The sequence below is a fragment of the Ceratotherium simum genome, chromosome 23, assembly GCF_057802395.1.
Source record: "Ceratotherium simum simum isolate JZ-2026a chromosome 23, ASM5780239v1, whole genome shotgun sequence".
Classification (NCBI taxonomy): domain Eukaryota; kingdom Metazoa; phylum Chordata; class Mammalia; order Perissodactyla; family Rhinocerotidae; genus Ceratotherium; species Ceratotherium simum.
The window spans coordinates 43265284-43285611 of record NC_141922.1 but is presented as its reverse complement, the minus strand read 5'-3'; the positions used below and the strand labels follow the sequence as shown (position 1 = coordinate 43285611).

The following is a 20328-nucleotide window of genomic DNA, read 5'->3' as shown; positions in this document are numbered from 1 at the left end:
GGGAGTCACCCTCAAACTCATGTTCACTTAAATGATTACTCATTTTAGGTAAAAAATTTTAATATGCTAATTTTACACAAGTTGTTTAAAAAAGTATTTAAAACGCATATTAAACACATCTTTTGGACAAGTAGAACTAAACAGCAAGTATTTTATATAAGTTGTACCTAGTTTTAAGACAAATGATCACAAAGATAAGAGCATCTGACGAATGTGAAGTTAAAGGACATTTTATTAACTGACAGATTAAAAACCATAACTCCACGTAGTGCAAAATGCACCACCACTGAACCCAATTACAAAGAACTGGTGTTAATATACAATGTTTAAGCAATGCTACACTTATTTTTGGCAAAGTGCTGTATTGTTTAGTCTGTATATAAAACTGACCATCTACGAACCAATCAGTATAAAAAATTTCTATAAAAACAGAAAAAAAATTTAGACAGTGGCTCAAGAAAACAAGCTGCCATTTATGCATAGATTGCTGTACAGTATATAACCTAACCAAATGTCCCTTTTGAGTTTTCAAGTTGTTGAAAAAAATGTGTCCAGAAATACATCGAGAAGGCACATAGTACAACCTACAATACTCTTTAGTCTCTGTAATTGATGCCCTGCCCTTGAAAAGCAAACGTGTTTACAATTTTACTCGAGACAAAAACCAAAGCCACTTTTTTTTTAAATAACACACACAATTACTGATTAAAGTTCCAAATCTCTGGAGGAAAACACAACCAAAAAGCAAGCAAAACCACTCATATACACCAAGTCTGGAAACACACATATCTAACCTCCCCAAGTAGCGGTTTGGTTTTTAGAAGTCCACCTAGAAAACAAATACTAAAACTTCAGGCAAATAAGAGCAAAACTGGGCATTTAACAATTACCCAATTAAAAAAAAATGTTGTCAGGAAAATTCGCAACAATATACAAAACATTATCCACTTAAGCTGCCTTCCTTTGAATAGTAACTTCTCCTACCACATAAAGGATACTATTGTAAATAGAAAAAGGTATCCTTATCTGTATGCTTCCCAGTACCTCCTTCTCCACCCCAAACCACTGTAATTGGTGTCAAATTTCAAGTGAAATTGGTACATGGCAAGGCTGACACCACTGTATTATGTAGGTTTTCTAAATAAAGCATTTTATATAAAACCTTAAGCATTAAAATAAGTAGATAAGGATGCCATTTATAATAACATCAACATGGCTGATGGCAGTGAAACCATCCACGATAGTAGCCGAACGTTTAAAAGAATTTAACCGGTATGTATGGGCCTATAAAATAAAAAAGATAATTTTAAGGTAACATTACAGACATAGGCTAGTATCTCCAGTACAAGGAGCAGTCTCTTAACTGATTCTAGAAACAAAAACTAGTACTTGGAAACTCTTTAACTTTCCCCCTTAATCTATTTAAATTTAAGTGTCTATTTTCTAGTTGGAATCCTTCATTTTTTTTTTGTTTCCAACTCAAAGAAAATGAGGATAAGGAAGATACCCTTCTTAGCTCTCTTTTCTCAAGAGTATATAAAGACAATATATTTCCTTGAGGAGGAGGAGAAATAGCAAAGACACTCAGATTCAATGAAGACATAAAGATTATAAACCAGTGTACTACACAGACATGAGAAGTAAAAACAATAGGTGATGACAAATGACCCTCTCAAGTTTTAAGTAAACTATTCTCACTAGAATCAAAGTAGTGATACAACAGAGAAGGTAATGTAAACAGGAACAGTCTGCATGGGAACTGGAAAAACATACAGGAAATTAAGGTAAAAAAGGCTCCCTGGAATAGGAAGTCCAAAATCCAATTACTTTGCACCTTCTGCAAAAAATTCCCCACCCACCAACCATATAAATGCATTGCCACAGAAGATAAATAATTGATGGTTAATCTTCAACTTACAGTGCAGTACATAATTCAATTAGTTGAGGAAGAAAAAGTAATAAACATAGGATATACATTATAAAAGGTTTTAACAAAAACACAAACTTTGAGAAACGGTGCACTGTGAAAACCAAGAAACTCATTCATGAAGTACTGCTTGTGTGCACCACATATTCCAGACTTTTTCCAAGTAACATTCTCTATTATCAGTTTAGAAACAGTCAGAGTACTAAACTCAGAGCGGTCTTATTTCTCACTGCCTGAATTTTTATGGAATATGCACTAAAGCACATTGTAAACCACTAATATTTACAACAGCAAAAATAATAATTAACTTATAATAAATTGCATTTTGGCCATGTTTCACAGAATACTTAACAGTTCAACTTCATTCTGTGTTATTATCGGTCTTGTGTCTTGCACATTGTAGATGCCTAACAAACATCTAATGACCAAGAACTTAACTGAATTATGTAACTACTTTCTTCAGTCCTTACATGTGTCAATTTTAGACAGAAACCTTAGATACTGAGACAGAAACCACAGTGTGATATCACAGATGGTATGGTAACCCTTACCCTGAACAAACATCCCAAAGACTGAAATCATTTGTTTTCCAGGTACAAAGCATAAAAAACTAGGCCCAGATAAGGCAAACAAAATATCAATAACTGAAAGAGATGTAAATGTATTTAAGGTATCAGGAAATTTAAAAAAATAATAGTAAAAAAAGACCATTGTGGTTTAATATACAAACCTGTTCATGCTGCCAAACAAATTCTCATGGCTGAACTTCTGTAGCTCCTGAGGTACTAACAACTTGCATGTGATATATGAAGAAAGAGACCCCATGTATCCAGAGGCTTACATCCAGAAAACATTTAGCTGGTCTATTTTCAAGTTACCAACACATGGCGCTATAACGGACATGGTGTAAAACACACACACCTTCATGAAAGCTCTACCGTATCTCCCAACTCTGGTAAACACAAATAGTAAAAAAATAACTTCTAGCTCAGTTTGACTTTACAGACTTGGCCCCTAATTAGAAAACAAATAAATAAAGGGGTAGTCAAAATGGAAGGGGAATAAGGCGAGAAGGGGGATCTAGACTCTTGTTCTAAAGAGACATTCCTGGCACTTCGTCACAGCCAGTGGAGAAGAATCTACCACCACCATCTAACTACACTATTTGACCTCTTCCAACTCTAAACATCCCAATCTAGTCAGAAAAGAGCCCAGCTCTTCACTTAAAAGTCTCCCATGGTTCCCTGCATCAAGCTGCTACAGGGTTATTGAAAAATATAATACTTCACATAACTATATGCTGCTTTTTCCCTTGAAAACATTGTATAGATGTGTACTTATTTAATTAGGGTTGCATAGGAGACGGAAAAATAAGCTATTTGATTCTGAAGGTGATACCACTGTTCTGTCAGTAGAATGTGCTTTGGATTGTAAATGTGTTTAACTTAATTTCAGAGGAAATTGGTGAGAGAGTGGATGGCTCAGCAAAACCCATCACAACTGCTAAAACATAAAGTGACTGGCTAGAGGTACGGAATAGATCTTCTCTGTGTCGAGTTAACTGGCCCCCGTGTGAACTGAACCCTGCGCCCTGGCCTCATTAGCACCAACACTGAAGAACAGTTGTGGCAGAAAAATGGCCACAGGCCCCACCCCATCACTAAATTCAGTAGAGAGGCCCTTGGAATTTCAGACAAGGTTCAGTTCTAGACAGCCCTACCTCAAATCAGTATACAGTCCTCACAACAACTGTGAGGGAGGTAGATATTACTACTCCCCCGTTGGTGGAGGAAACAGAGGCCAAAGTGGTTACAGATTCTGCCTGAAGCCCGAGTTAAAACAAAAAATGAAAACTCAAGGAAGCCAACCTGTCACTTCTCATCGAGATGCTATGAAAAGATGTCACCAGGAATTCCCCCCACATTGCTTGCCACTTGGAGGACAGGCTCCATGGCAGAGGATTTATCACTGTATTAGAAATACAAAGCCTCTCTCTTTTCCCTTGGGCAGCTGTCAGTATGAAGTCACTCAAGTGCCTGGACAAGTACTTCTGAATTTACAGCTGATGTGAGGTGGCGAGTGGGCAGAGCTGGCAGGACAGATTCCAAACAACTTAAATAGTGAACTAATGGTTAGTTGTGGACATATATTTTTCCAAATACAATTTCACGGGTCTAATTAATCCCTCTGCGTGTGAGACAAGCGCTTTTGTCCTACAACACCTGTAATGTTTGTACCACGTCACACAGTCACATCAGAATTACTAAATGCACTGTTCACTAACACTTAATGTACCTGAATTCCAAAATGAACTGCATGGCTAATCTGGGGGAAAAAAAAACCCATACACACAGAAATATATCAAGTTTTCTTTCAAAAGAAAGTTCAGCCATAATTCCATTATATCCATGGCAACTATCACCTGTTAATGCTTATGTTAGTGTGTAAAAATGTATTCATTATATACAGAAAAGATTATCAAGTACTGGTCAATAAAGTGTATGGCTGACCCTGAGAATAAATTTTTGCTTACTCAAAAGATTGATTAAGTAATACAAAATAAAATGAAAGATGCCTATTCTCGTACTTGGGAAGAAATGTCTTTAAAATGCTAACTCATATACACCTTACTAGATTCAAAGACATCCCTAAACACAAAACACTGTAATTGTATTGATATGTTTCCAAAAATATTCTGAACAAATTTACAAAAAAGTAAATGTTAAGAGCAAGGCATTATGTGATACACAGCATGTAAATCTGGTTTTCAAGATAGTGTCTAAACACACTGATAAAACTATGTGATTGGTCATCAACTGGCTGTAAAGAGACAGCATCTTCATTGTCCATACACACACACAGACACACACACACATATGCAGAAACCAAGAGAAACCAACCAACCAAAACTTGAAATTCTTAGTAATTGTACTGACGTGGGCAGGGCTGATGAACAGCCCAACCATTGTGCTTGACTTGCCGAGAGTGGCAATCCCTGGTAAGATTTTGGCGACGAAGGCTATTTCTGTTCAGAGACTGTCTTTCACTATGTTCTCTTATCCACTGGGAAGGGCGAAAGCTCTTGGGTTGTTCCAGAAAAGCTGTATGAGAGGCAAGAGCTGCAACATAGCAGTGAATGTGCTGCCCCATTTCACTTTGAGCTTCCACTCTGAAACAGAAAAAAATGGAGATGTATGAAATAACAGAGTATGTTATTAATGAAATTGAAAAAGTTACTAAGCAATTCAATTGCCACACTTGTTTATGGTTGAATGAGAGCTTAGTATCTCATGGCTGACATACAAGTTTATATTTTGTGACTGATAATGACTGACTGATAATGGTAGAAAGGAGAAGCCAACTTTTAACAGAAATATGCCATGTAATCCACAGGTGGTTAACTTAGTAGACTGTATTTTTTTTCAAAAAATGCTTTACACTTTGAGTGAATTTCAGTTACACAGCAAACACATTTATATAAGCTTTTCTGGGAGGGGAACTAACATTTATTGCATATATGCATTTGCCAACTGTTTTGCAAATATTATGTATTTTAATTCTCACCATAATCTTAAGAGGAAAATATTTTAATTTCCAAATTTTACTGATCAGAAAGCTAAGGCTCAGAGATGTTAAGGTCACAATTATTAACTGACTCAACCAAGATTCTAAAGCAGGTCTTACTCCAAAGACCATGGTCGTGAAGCATGGTTAACACTGGTGCACTGTGCCAAGAGCACCTTCACAGACGTTTTCTGTCTCTAAGTAACATATCCTAGGAAACAAGCTTTAAATCTATATTTAATAAAAACATGCATAAGGAAATTCTACTCATTTAACATTTTTCTAGGTAAGAAGCTACCTGCTTATTACAGAAAACAACTTTAAGTTTTTAATTTATATCACACACACATTTTGGAACGGCATTTGCATAGCAATGTTATAAAGACCCTTAGAGAACATGTAATCCTAAAATATAGCTACATACCATATGATTATTTTATGTTTTCTATATTAAAAGCTAATCAAATAGGATAGATCTAAACTATATTAACACATAACATGAAGAGTTTTAAGATTTTTAAGGGTTATTTTACACAGAAATGGCAGTTATATATTCTGCCTATAATCACTAGAGGAAAACACTATTATCTTTTAATATATATATTTTTTAAATAGTAGACTTAAAGCAGGCCACATTAAGAAACTAACAGAGAGAAATTAAAATAAAGACAGTGGTTTTTAAAAGGTGGGTGCCTTAAGACCTCAGCCTCCCTGCTCAGACTGAGAACACATATCACAAGTTTCAAAGGGAATATACTTACTCTGTGCCAGTGAGTCTTATAAGCAGCTTTTCCTGGCCCTACAAATGTTAAATGGTGAACTATTAAATTACTAGTAAGATTTAAAATGCTATTTAATTTTACGTTAGGATGTGGTCAATTTTTCTTTATTATAACTGGTTTACTATGGGTCATTAAAGGCTGTATATTACTTAATTTAAGACTATGATAGCACATGAACCTTCACAGACAATATCTATAAAGGCTAAAATGCAATAAAACGTACACTCTGAAGCCTATCTGTAAGTATGAAGTACTTTACTTTTACATGCTTTATGGTAGTATCCCCAAAGACAGGCTGGAAACAATCTAACTTCTGAAAGACATATGATTTATTTCCTGCTCAGCAAATATAGATGTTTACTACATAGCCATCCTCCTAATTTTGGTAACATCTGATTTCTCTCTTGATTATGTGGGCCTTTCTAAAAAGAATTTCAAATCCAAACATAAGGATGTTAAAAAAAATTTCAGTTATTATAAACTATAATAATTTGCAGTACTTTCTTATGTTCAGAAAGAATTCATATAAAGTTAAGTGTGTTCTTTTGATCCTTTATATATGGAAAAGTACTATTTGTTTATTCTATATGTTACATCAAAACATGCAACAAGATACAAAAACAAACAAGATATTAAAAAATGAACATTCTCACTGCATCAAAACTGCAAACACATAACCAGATGCAGTGCAAGGTCCTGGACTGGATGCTGGTTTGGACAAACTAGATGAAATATTCTAGGCTCTAGTGGGGAAATCTGAGTATGGTTTGTGTAGTGGAGGAAGTGAAATTTTACTGAAAAGAAAAGGGTGGAAATCATTGCCTAAAGAAGCAGACTATAAAATAGTATACACAGCTTGATCCCATTTAGGTTAAAAATGGTGTGTGTGTTTGTATGTGCATGCCCATGGGCACGTACAGAAAAAATAATCTGGAAGGATATATGGCCTAGGGTCTTAACAGTATTCACCTCTAGGTTGTGAGAATGCCATTTTAAAATTCTAAATTTTTGCATATTTGCATTTTCTAATTTTCTGCAGTGCATATGTACTGCTTCTATAAGTTACTTACAAAGCTGCTGCATACACACACACACACACACTTTAAATACTGTAAAGTAAATATACAAATGCCAGTAAGTTTAAAGTGACTATTAATCATGCTAAATTCTTGAGTGGAATTTCTCAAGAGGTGAAATCAGAATAAGGTGGGAAGGATTTTTAAGAAGTGAAGAAATTAATTTGAATCAACTATAAAGCAATTAAATCAATACTGCCTCCAAAAAATTATATTTTAAATTTTTGTTGGAATGCCTGAAACACTGACCTTTTGATAAACTTACAGCACTGAATAAAGTGCCAGTTAAAGTAACATTTCCCGTCAAAGATCTTACCCAGTATAAAACCTGGGTAATCATATAAGCAAACTGTTTCTCAATTTGGTACAAGCATATGTTTATGCTCATACAAGATCATCTACAATATTGAGACTTGAGAGTGCAGCAAACTCTGGTAAAGTTAACAAATTAATGAGCTGCCTGGGCTTTGTTTATATTTGGCAAACAGGAAATAGTAGAAGATATATACAATGGTCTAGTTAGTAGAGTTGGAGCCTGGACAATCCAAAAGGGGCCCTTTGGGTGACAGCACTAACCATAGGAATATTCTGAACTGCTCCAAAGAATCCAATTCACCTGTACCCTTGACAGGTATTAAAGGAATTAAGTCAGTGCAGCATCTCCAAAATACTTTAACACCATCGGGAACCTTCCACTAACATGCATCATGGACTAGCAGGACTTCGAGCTAATTAACACGGCCATGGGCTTTATTTTAGTGGGTGGGAGCAAGCTTGAATATATTCCCTGGATAAAGGCCACAGAATGTCTTTAAGTTTGTTTTGGAATACAACACTCTTCACTGACCAGGACTCTCCCTCAATCTTTAGGCCCTCAACCCATCTGCAACTCAAACAGAGCCTTTCAGACCACTTGGGACCCCCATATAACAACAAAACATTGTTTGGGTGTGAACTCTTTCCTTTGTAAGGCAGAAAGCAACTCTTTGAGCAACACATTTTGTTTTTTGTTTTTTTTTTTATTTTTTTTTATTTTTTTTTTTTAAAGATTTTATTTATTTATTTTTTTTCCCCCCAAAGCCACAGTAGATAGTTGTGTGTCATAGCTGCACATCCTTCTAGTTGCTGTATGTGGGACGCGGCCTCAGCATGGCCAGAGAAGCAGCGCGTCGGTGCGAGCCCGGGATCCGAACCCGGGTCGCCAGCAGTGGAGCGCGCTCACTTAACCACCAAGCCACGGGGCCGGCCCGAGCAACACATTTTGATAAAACTGTCATTTTACTTCATGCTTAAGATTTCTCAGGTTTTCAAGGTTAAGTGCCATTTGATGTGACCTACCTAAGACTACTTGGAAGAAAATAAGAGTTGTATTTTAAGATATACTATTCTTGTTGAATTTGATACCCCAAATAATCCAGTCTATAAAGTGCCAGAGTGGGCCGGCCCGGTGGCGTAGCGGTTAAGTGCGCACGCTCCACTGGGGTTGGCCCGGGGTTCGGATCCCAGGCGCGCACCAACGCACCATTGTCAAGCCATGCTGTGGCGGTGTCCCACATAAAGTAGAGGAAGATGGGCACAGATGTTAGCCCAGGGCCAGTCTTCCTCAGCAAAAAAGAGGAGGATTGGCGACAGGTGTTAGCTCAGGGATGATCTTCCTCACACACACACACAAAAAAGAAATGCCAGTCTTTTCTTTCCATTCAGTAGCAGAATATTATAAATGAGACAGCTCTCCATTATATAACTGAGGCCATGCTACAACTAACTTTTTTTCTTTCACAGTATCTTATATGTGCATGTCATTTGTTTCCTACAAAATCATCCTCTTCCCCTAAGTGTTTGCCATTTGAAAATCACTTAGCACGTTAGCCACTTGCTTTCAAAAGGTTCTGCAAAATGATAACAAACGTATGTGTGTGTGTATTTATATATACACATATACAGAGAGAATAAATGTGGTGGAATGTTAACAAGTGCTTCGAAGAAAATAATAAAACGAGGATATATAACTAACTTTTTTGAAAATCTAAAATGAACAATTTTTTTATACCATCAACTGCCTTGTGCACTGTGCACATACTTTCATAAATCTCTGACAAGATTACTTTGCAACTTCTAAGAACTTAGCTTTGAATTGTAGTAGAAATAAATAAAATGCATGCTCAACAGACTACATGTGGAGAGCATAAAATACTTAAAACATACCTGGGACTACTTGGGTTATGAAATTCGTCAGCCCCACAGCTGGCCTCATTGAGACTGGGGCAGGAATTATGCACAGCATAGACAGACATGCTGGGATGTTCAATGAGAAGGTTTTCCATAGGACTGGTTTCCACCTTGATAGTGGTTAATCCACCTGCAGTAAAACACGGGGGAGGGGTGATAAACCAGCTCTCCTCCATCGGACAGGACTCAAACTGGAGGAAGCAGGAATCACTTGTATCAGCCAAGCACTCAAGAGATGCAGGTAAACAGGAAAAGACTGAAGGATGCTCAGTAGGTGCCTCTTCACTGATGTCTTCTTCTTCCTCGTCCTCTGCTGCTGAGAAACCAGCGCAAGTGTCTAGATCGTAGTCCACAGGCGTCGGTAAAGTCCCATGGGAGGATGAATATCACAGTGGTATCACAGAACACAGAAAAAGAAGAGACAATACTGTTAGCTGATGCTTAGATTCTTCTCTTATTTAGGTCAGAAACAAAACCAGTTATATTCACTCATAATGATTATACAATAATTTCTGAGCTGTGTGTGTGTGTGTGTGTGTTGGCTTTGCAAGAATGGTTTTAAGACTGTTTCCCTTCTGCTGAGTAAACATATAACAAGCCATATGGGTTACTGCTTGTCTAGTATTAGGGTTTCCTATTAAAGTGCCTCTGATTTGAACAGGGTATAAGGGGGTTACAAAACTAGAAAGTCTGATGTCAGTCAACTTCACTGATTGATTGTCTGGCACAGGATGTTTCCTGCAATTTTTTTAGACAAAATCTTGTTTAATTACTTTTAAGGCTTAAAAATCTTCAGATTTACTGGTTTACTTATGCAAAAACTGAGATGTAAGAGTTTCTACTGTAACTGTGATGACTAATCACTGAGAAGAGCTTACCTATGAAGTCAACAAGAATCCACTCATCATCTTCTTTCTCACTAAATTCTGGTTCTTGGTTGGAAGAAGCATTGACTTCACCCACAAACATTTTATTTAGTCTCTGGAACATTGTTAAGGCAAGATTGAGACTTTGGCTGGATGTCTTGATAGCTGAGATTTCAAAACCCTGTCTTCAGTCAGCCTGATGGCACCGACAGGGGATTAAAGTGCACACGGTGCTTATTCAACTTAGGCGAAAAGCAGGAAGAGTCACCATCCCTAAAATAAAATAGAAAAAGGAGCTTATTTCAAATCAGTGTATATTTACATAATATTTAAGTATATTTTACATATATTTAAAAGTACATACACACCCACCCTTAGAAGAAAGCACAAGCCTTAGCCTACATCTATAGCTGTTCCCTTCTTGCAGGAGTCAAACACAAGAAATGCAGTATCTCTTATTTACAAAACATTATGAATTGGGTACTCAAACACAACCTGTGAATATCTTAAAATGTGAAATAAAACGGAAGGAGTTGGTTCTTTTTCACATTTGTGCTTTTATAATAAAGGGAAATTTGAATAACGTATTTCAGACTGCAATACTGCTTTTCTGTTAGAGCAAAAACTGGATGTTAATGGTCTTGCTATAAGATATTCAACTGCCCAGTTCAACAGCCCAGAAGCTGCCAAATGAGCAATCGTGCCCAGTGACCACCGTTATGCCAGCCCTCATGATTCCTGGCTCATTTTCTCCTCTGCTCTGTACTTCTCGTATATGACTGTAAGCATACCTAATTACATTTAAAATCTGTAACTGCAGCATCCTTTGACCTTCAAAACATTTCCTACAGCTGGCATGGAGAGATTTACACTGTAGAAAACTGAGCTGACAGTGACTAGATCTGGGAACAACATTCACTGTGTAGTGGCTAAGCAGTTAGTGCTGTAGTTAAATGCTGTTCAAGTCAAGAGCGAGTTCAAATGCTCGCTCTGCTGCTTATGCCCTATGAGTTAGGAAGTTACACTACTTCAGTTGGTCATAGTTCCTACCTCATGGAGTCCTGGTGAGTTCTAAATGAGGAACTCCAGTCTTGTCTTATCTTATTCTTGAGTTCCAGATTTATATATCTATTTCTGCCTGGTTACCTGAGGGGCATATCAAACCTAACACATACCAAAGAGAACTTTTAACTTTTTCCCCACAAACTTACTCAGGTACACTGCCCTCATCCCCTTCTCAGTAAGGAGAAGCAGCAGCATCCAGCAGTTATTCAGGCCCAAAACCTAGCAGTCACCCTTGACTTTTTTTTGTGCCGTACCATCCCCCCGCTCCCCCCCAACCCCTCATCCAAACTATCAGCCGGTCCTATTGACTCTAGCTGCACAAGTAGCTCGAATCTGCCTCCTTCTCTCCATCACTCATCCTAGTTGAAGCCAACCTGGTGTCTCTCTGGACTTTGCCAATAACCACCTCCTAGATGGTCTCTGTGACCTACTCTAGTAAAATGAGATAATATAGGCAACATACTCAGCAAGGCACTTGGCACAAAGTTCTCTGTCAGTCAACTATTATTCTACAAATATTTACTAAGCACCTATTACACACCAGGTGTAGTGCTAAGCGCAGGGGAGGCAGCAGTGAATAAGGACCTCCCACAGCAAGTGCATCAACCCAGGGTGATGAATGCCATGGAAAGAGAAGCACTGGTGTTCCTGAGATCTACGCAGGTGGAGGTCAGGGAAGGACTCCTGCAATAAACGACTTTAATCTTGAGTGGCTAGGAAGACCAAGCATGGAGGAAGGGGGAGAAGGAACAGTGGAAACCTGCAGATGAGGGAGGATGCGGCACCTTCAGTATGCCTCAAGGTCCAGAGGGACGGTTGTGAGAGCAGGTCTTGCAGGACCTTGTGAGCCAGAAGTTAAGGGCAGGGAGAAGTCAAGGATGACCACTTAGTGGACTAGGAGTAACCTGCAGAAGGTGCAGCTTGGCCATTGTGGACATGTGGACTTGGGGAAAGCTTTAAGTCACACACTTGGAGACGTTCAGTAGGGAGCTGAACACCGGGCTCTGGAGTTCAAGAGCACGGTTTCAGCTGGGGGCACAGATTTGGGAGTTGTCAACACACAGTGGGTGACAGAAACCATAAAAGTGGATGAGATCATCCAGGAGTGGTGAGAAGCACCTCGCCAAATGACGCTTCTTTTTCTCACATGGAGCATCAATCTTGAATCCATAACTTCAGACTCTTGACCTTTCATTTTCAAAACAATCATCTTTAGCTGTAAATGTAGTTAGAATCTGTAGTTGATGAGACTTGGTTCAATTCTTTATGGGCAAAATGGACTGCCAGTTGTCTGGCACGCTACTACAAATGTGGAACATATGAATGTATGTTCAAATAAATGGCATTTGAACACTTTTGTGGTCACAATCCATCGTCCTCAGCCATTAATTATTAAAAGCTGGTAAACAGGAAGTGTCACTTGCCTAACCAGTCTTCCTGAAACCCTGCAGAGCAACATGGCCAGACCATGAAGGCTGGAGCTCTAGCAGGAGAATTCAAATTCTGTTTTATGTTCCATGTAAGAGAAATCAGAAGAAAAGTGGGCTGTGTAGTTTGCTTGACTCACTGGGTGTGACAGTTATAGCCCCTAAGATGAGCTTTCACAAGGTCTGATGTAAATAAGGGTTTGAGCATATAAACTAGAAGGGGAAAAAAGATATTTTTAAAATCTTTCCCCCATTTCTCTTAACTTATAGAGGGAGATACTGGCCCCAAGTACAATTCTGTTTCTGCTGACCCAGTTGAGAGAATGACCCCAATTCTCTTGAGTACAGGGCTGCCCTCAGGCCCTGGATCAGCAAGGAAGCTGGAGCTGCTGGGTGGGGAGGAGAGCATCCCACAGCGGAACTCCTGCTCATCCTGAATGAGTGCCTTGTCCCCCAACTGTGACGCTGTGTGAGGGTAAGGTGGGGCCCAGGCTAGTTAAGTGGCAGCTACAAGTCAGAAAACATTGCTGGAGCGACTACAATTGGGCAGCTTTGGGTTCCCAACTGCAAACTGCCCTCTCTGGCTACAGCTCCAAACCCATGTAATGAAAGCCAGCTTATGGCTAGAACATACACAACTGCCACAGGAAAGGTGTCTCCAGAGGAGCTTTCCACAGGGCAGCACAAGTCAATCTTCTTTTTGTGTGCCAAAGTCAGAGGCTGCCTCCAGATGTTCCATGTCTCCTGCAAGGGCAGCCAACCTTGGGTGGGCAGAGTGTTCAGAGTTTCCCAGCCTGGAAAGGGAAGCGCTCATCCTCATCTCTCCCGAGTCACTGGTGGTATTTACATGACACACCTGTTGAGACCCTATGGGAAGGACACAGAGTGGAGCTTTGGAGAGGGGTGGAAGGAGCGCGGGCCTGCGTGCCAGCAAGTGAGGGTTCTGGCTCTGCTTCTACCTCAGGTGGCTGGAGCTACACAATGCAGCCCTTCTGAGCGTAGGGCTCACTGTCAGAGAAACGGGGAGACTGTGTTGCATGACCCTTCACTCTCCCCACAGATCCCAGCACAATGAAGAAGTGATGTTGGTCTAACTGCGCAACATTCCTTTGGCCCTGCTTTCTGCAGGTGTCACAAAGGACAAGGAGCTAATGCAGAGACCCCAAGACGCTAAACTGTCCAGCGAGCTGGCTGCCAGGCACATTAGGTGAATGAACTTGAAATGTGACCAGGGTGACTGAGAAACTGAATTTTAAATTTTATTTAATTTTAATCCATTTAAAATTTAAATTTAAAAGCTGACAATTGAGCCAATTTTTAGAAAACTTTCAAGTGCATTTGGAACAACTGATCGAGTATTTCCAATGAAAATGTACATCTGAACTGAGATGTGCCGTGTGTGTAAAATACACTGGAATGTATTGCAAAGACGCTACCTCTTTACCAAATTCCAGAGCTGTGTTTGTAAATTTATCCTCTTAGGACACATGCTTCCTCTGGAATTTTCACTTTAGTTGTATCGTTGCCCTAGAGTTGTGAATATCAAAAAGTCAGTGATGCGGTGAGGAGTAAAGTCTGAAGTTCTGCTTTGACTTTTTTTTTAGTACCCCTCCCAAAAGAATGTAAAACATCTCAATAATTTTTATATTGATTATATGTTAAAATAATAAATAATTTTGGATATATTAGGTTAAATAAAATATATTAATAAACTTAATTTTGCCTGCTTTTTTTTAATATGGCTACTAGAAAATTTAAACATACACATAACTCACATTATATATTTCTATTGGACAATGCTATTCTAGAAAAATCTCTCTAAAATCTTGATGGCCTATCCTCCCACCAATGACCCAGAGACTGTCCCTACCCAGTCACTGCTACTCCTCACTGCGGCTCCTGCCCAGGAATGGAGGCTCTTGGTGAGGCTGGTTCTATGTGGAGCTACAAGTCAAAACAGAACTTCAGACTTCATTCCTCACCACATCACTGACTTTTGATATTCACAACTCTAAGGCAGTGAAAATTCCAGAGGAAGCATATGTTCTAAGAGGATAAATTTACAAATACAGCTCTGGAATTTAGCCAAGAGGAAGAGGCAAAGAAGGGTAGGTGGGGAGGCGCTGCTGTTCTCTGGGGCACCTGCAAGCTCTCAGTGGTAATCCACCTCAGCAAGGCAGTCTCAGCCCAGTAGAGAAAAGAAACAAAGTGTCTGGGCCCAGCATTTCAAGAAGGCAGCTTTGTCCCTGTTCTGCGGGCTCAAAATACCTCCACCCTTCCTTTGGGGAAAAAAAGGCTTTTTTAAAATAAATGAACAAAACTACATTATAGAAAGTTTAGAAAATAAATACAGAGAATAATTATTCCACTGCCTTGTGGCAATCACTGGTAGCATATTGTACATTTTCTTCTAGCTTTTTCTTCTACACATACGATTTCTTTTTATCATAGTTGTGGTCTAGTGAATGCACAATTCTGTATCCTGCTTTGTTACTTAACATTTTATCACTGATGTTTTTCATATTATTACATGAGTAGAAATGCTCTGTGGGCAGAGAAAGGTGGCTGAGTTTAATACTTATGGGGAAGAACATGCTAGTTTGAGAACTTAGATAAGGAGTTGCTAGTCTGGAAGAGCTTGTTGGTGTAATTTATTTTCTCATTTTTGAGACAGGCCACCAAAGCCTGCTGTGTTTGAAATCTTGGCTTTGCTACTTGCAACTTGTGTGAACCTAGGATATTTAGTAACCTCTTGGTACCTCAGTTTTCTTATCTCTAAAATGCAGATGATAGTGCCAACGTGAGGATTAAGTGTGTATCACTTAGAATAGTACCTGACACATAGCAGGCAGCCAGTAAATATTAACTTGAAATGTTAAATATAACTTGGAATATTAAAGTTCATTCCAAGCCAGCTGTGTGACTGTGAGCAAGTCATTTAGCATCTTTGGGTCTGAATATCTTTATCTGCAAAACGTTTATGTAATAATTAGAGCTACAATTTGTTGCTTACTGTATGTGATGGGGACTTGAGGTACTTATTTGTCCCATTGTACTAATAAGGAAACTGAGGCTCAGAAATTAAGTAACTTGCTCAAAAGTGACAGAGCCCATCACGAGTGGAGCTGGCACTAGAGTGTAAGTCTGTCTGGTTCCAGGTGTCTTGCTTTTTCCCTGCACCTGATCTCTCAGGCTCCTTCCAGCCTCAACTCTGGCTCTATGAACTTGAGAGAACAGTGCTTTTCAGTTGGTTTTGGCTGCCAGTAGGAGGCTCCAAAAACAACATTTTTAAATTAAAAAAAAAAACAACAAAACCACAACTTTGATGATCTAACTTCTAACTATGTGTACAGTTTGTGGCTTCTTGACAGCTTCGAAGTATCAGGTGGCTAACCTAACACATCTTGATTGAAAAACGGCCTCAAAATTATCTCTCTCTTTATATCGCATCCTCTCTCACTAGTTTAGAAAAATAAATATGCTGATTCAAGTAATTTAACATAGATCTTAAAATGCAGAAAAACCAAGCCAAGAAAGTTGTCTTTACTTGTTTCATTTCCACCAGCCTATTCAACTAGCTACAGGAGGTTATTCTCCCAGGGACCCTCCACTGTCTGCCCTCAGGGCAGAATGACAGTGGATGAAGACAGCAATAAGTGGTAATTCAGTACCTGTTAACCTTGAATTTTGAAAGTAGGGCCATTCCCAAGAGAAATAGGAGGGGGCAATGGAGAGAGCATTCACAAAAAAGAACAAAAGACAGGATGAAAAAATAAAAGAGACCTTGGTCATAGAAATTAGGAGGGTCCTGGTTCCAGGCAGGGGCCTCTGACAATTGTTGCCAGTTCAGAATTATAGTGGCTGTGCCTTAAAAATCAAAAGCTTCCCAGTGCTTTTCACATCTGCAATGAAAAATGTATTTCAATTACCAAACAAGTGATGTCGGGATCTTGGGGTACCTCATTATTACCTCTGTTCAGTGACCCCATGGGTCACCTTTCCCCCTCTTTTCCCAAAACTACTTTGCATTCAGAAAAGGCTCTTTTAGCAACGGATGCTGAAGTTCTTGGAAGTTACAGATGGAAAGGGGCTCTTCTTTAATCCACTCTAAATTGAAATTAACATAGAAGATAAGGGGCAGATGTAATTAGGAAATACAATAAAAACGAAGAATCCTCAGGTAAAATCCATCTGCAACTTTGAAAGAGAAAAAACCATTTCCTTTTAATTGGCTGTGCGGCCTTGAGTAAATTACTTAATCTCTCTGGGCCTCGGGTTTCCTATCCGCGAGATAATAAAGCCTACTTCATAGGGTTATTGTCAGGATCAAATGAGCTAATGCATGTAAAGCACACAGTAAGTGCTCAATCAGCGTGAGTGATCAAAACGATTAGGATTTTAATTATGATGGGCAATAAAGTGCTCTTTCCACAGGTGCAAGCTCAAACAGTCATGTGTAAGATCAAGCAGAGTCAAGAAACATACAACCGAGAAGCGGGCACTCAAGCGCCAGTCGCCGGGTAACAGAGCAAGGTTCCCAGTGGCCAGAGCCCACTGTGCTACCGAACGCGACCCTGTGCCGAGAGGGCTGCCGGAGGAGGAGGGCTGCCGGGGGAGGAGGGCTGCCGGAGGAGGCGAGCGGCGGGGCCGCGGCCTCGAAGGGACGCCTCCTGGGGCCAGGAGTCCCCGACGCCGAGTGGCGAGCGGGCAGCCCGAGGCGCACAGCCGGGTGCAGGAGGAGGAGTGGAGGGGAGTGAGGAGGAGCAAGAGGCGGAGGAGACAGGGGAGGAGGTCCCGGCGCGGCCAAGAAAACAGGCCACGCTCGGGGGAGGAGGCAGAAACCAAACACCCAACCGCCGCCCAGCGCGGGGCTCGGCTGCCCCCGCCCGCACCCCGGGGCCGCGGGGCCCGCCGAGGGCCGGCCGAGCGGGGCGGCCCGGCCCGGGGCGGCGAGGGAGGAGGCGGAGGCCCGAGAGCGCACGACGGCGGCCCGCGGGAGGGCGCCCGGTCGAGGCAGCGCCGCCGGGCCGGCCGCCCGCACTTACGTGGGCCGGAGCGCAGCGCGGAGCGGCGGCACCGGCGCGGGGCTGCTGAGGTCCTGCGGCTCCCCGGACGGCGGGCGCGGGCGCGGGGCCGCTCCAGCCCTCCTGCTGCCGCGCCGCTGGCCGCCGCCGGCCGTCTCGCTCCTTTTGTTGTTGTGCGGCGCTCGGAACAGCTGATCGGCCGCTGCGCCCGCCGTCGGGCCCGCCCGCCCGGCAGCCCCGCCCCGGGGCCGCGCCAGCCCCGGGCCCACCAATCGGCGGCGCGGGGGCCCCGGGGCCGCCCTGCGAGAGGTTGTCACTAACGCACGTGACCTGGCGCCGAGCCGGGCGACGCTCTCAAGTTAGAAACAAGCCCGGGCAACAAAAGCCGGGGTGCCGAGGGGAGACGAGGGGCGAGCGGACGGGAGGGGCAGGGGGGTGTGGGAGGGGCGGTTGGCACAGGGGCGACTGGGAGAGGAGGGGGGCCGGAGGCGAACAGAGCCGGGAACCCTCAGGAGTGTGAGGGAGACCTGGAGGGCGAGAGGAAGAGCCCACCCCAGTGGCCCTTTTGGCCGAGTGAGGGGCCGAGGGTTTGAGGCACAAAGGGATACAAAACGGTTTTTGCCGTGAGAGGAAAATTAATGGCATTGAGAGTGATGCAGGCCAAAGATCGAAGAGGCCCGTTCAGACCAGTGTAGGCGGAAACCGTAGACATGGCGCTGTGAGGCAGGCTCACTGCTTGGCCGCCGTGGGAAGGAAAGTCTGGGCTCCAGATATAGGGCATGCTGGCCCACCCAACCTGCTTTTTAAGACAAGGAGCCAGGCTCCACCTTGCTGTGGTAACGGACAAAGGGACCCGACACTAGGAGCTGACTGAACTTGCCCATAGGCTCAGGATTCAACCGACTGGCCGGCCTGGAGGACCCTCTGCTCTAGCAGACGAGAAGAACCCTGGAGAAGGAAGAGTTAGGAGAGCTGCTTCTGCCCCAGGCTCTGCATCCAAGCTCTCCTGTGACCCAGGGAGGTTATGACCTCTATTCTGTTTACATACTTGCAAACTATGGACATTCACACAGGGCTACTTGCTCTTTGGGTTACTTAGAGTGAGAAGAAAAGGAGACAGTGGGTTTGAAAATACTTTCCAAACCAAAGCTCTGAACGACTATAGATGGATTAACTGTGTCTGGCAAAGGCAAGGGAATCATGTTGATGCATCTCTGCTCTCATGTGGATCCTGGTCAGACTGAGATGCAATTAATTCTCTGACCCAGTGTGAAATTTATAGCAACCCTCAACAGGCATATCATACATTACAGTATCTGAAAGACTCATGTTCTGAGCCTCCGAGGATCTTGTGGTCAGTCCATTTCAAACAGTACTGGTTTTAAAGAATGGAAATCAAAGTGCAGGTGATTGTCTGGCACCCAGGAGTAATAAGCAAAATATGGTGGCCATTTGACTTTTTCTCAGGAGTTAGACCAATACTGTAACTTGTGGACTGGACAGTCTCACAGAATTGAGCATGCTTTGGTTTTTAGGTTTTGGCAAATCAGGCTGATCCTAATATTTTCTCTCAAATGTCATTGCTAGGTCAGGAGCCCCATAATCTCTTGTTTCTTCGTAGGAATTCATGAGGAGACCATCTTCCCATTTAGAACCAAGGCATGATGATAATTATGTGGGTCTAATTTTTAAAAAGTCAAATTGAGACTTACATTTTTCCAACTTGATAGGGTTTATCACCGTTAATGGCAAAATGTGAAAGCATATAATAACTTGTTATGATGGAGAAAACAATGTGAGAAGATGATGTTTCCAAAGATGGTCACAACAATGTCTCTTTCATCATGAAGTGGAGCCTATTTTTCTTCCCCTTGACCCCGGGCTGGCCCTATGACTGCTTTGACCAATAGAACATGGCAGAAATAATGTCCTAGGACTTCCAAGACCAGGCCTTAAGAGAGCCTGACAGCTTCTGCTTTACCTTCTGGGGAAAGCCAGCCACCACATAAGAAGAGACCACCATGCTCTGAGGAAGCCCAAGCCAGCTATGTGGAGAGGCCTGGAGGAAAGAGAGAGCTGCCTGGCCAGCCCCTAGACATTCAGCCCGTCCTAGCTGAGGTACCAGACATAGGAGCGAAAAAGCCCTCTACCAGGTTCCAACCCCCACAGACACCACATGCAATGTAGATGAGCTGTCCTCACTGAGTCCTGCCAAAATTGCAGAATTGCAAGCAAATAAATGATTGTTGTTTTAAGGCACTAAATGTTGGGGTGGTTTTAAAAGCAGCAATAGGACACTGAAACTCAAACCAAACAACAGAAAGGCCCACAGCACAGATTAACCATCTCCAAACTCCACAAAGTAGAG

General features: G+C 41.6%; 1 protein-coding gene across 6 annotated transcripts; it reads right to left on the bottom strand.

Annotated features, from left to right (window-relative positions):
* Positions 1-214: 214 nt before the first annotated feature.
* TP53INP1 (tumor protein p53 inducible nuclear protein 1) lies at positions 215-18130 on the bottom strand. Of its 6 annotated transcripts, none has more exons than XM_087447636.1 (6): positions 17982-18115; positions 16720-16838; positions 13571-13803; positions 10457-10717; positions 9555-9915; positions 215-5096 (listed from the first exon to the last, which is right to left on the bottom strand). In XM_087447636.1, exons 4-6 carry the CDS (start codon positions 10566-10568, stop codon positions 4847-4849), a joined length of 723 nt encoding a protein of 240 aa, XP_087303762.1. In that variant the 5' UTR covers positions 10569-10717; positions 13571-13803; positions 16720-16838; positions 17982-18115; the 3' UTR covers positions 215-4846. The 6 variants fall into 6 exon arrangements, with proteins under 6 accessions (XP_087303762.1, XP_087303759.1, XP_087303764.1 ...); XM_087447639.1 differs by lacking the exon at positions 13571-13803 and adding an exon at positions 6253-6290 and having other exon boundaries at positions 4973-5096; positions 17982-18114; XM_087447633.1 differs by lacking the exon at positions 13571-13803.
* Between the last annotated feature and the right edge of the window lie 2198 nt (positions 18131-20328).

Excerpts from the sequence above, each read along its gene's own strand:
- TP53INP1 (XM_087447635.1), bottom strand. The coding sequence starts at position 10,568 with ATGTTCCAGAGACTAAATAAAATGTTTGTGGGTGAAGTCAATGCTTCT. Across the intron at positions 9,916-10,456 it reads GATTCTTGTTGACTTCATAG|ACACTTGCGCTGGTTTCTCA; the intron begins GTAAGCTCTTCT and ends ACTACGATCTAG. Across the intron at positions 5,097-9,554 it reads CATAACCCAAGTAGTCCCAG|AGTGGAAGCTCAAAGTGAAA; the intron begins GTATGTTTTAAG and ends TTTCTGTTTCAG.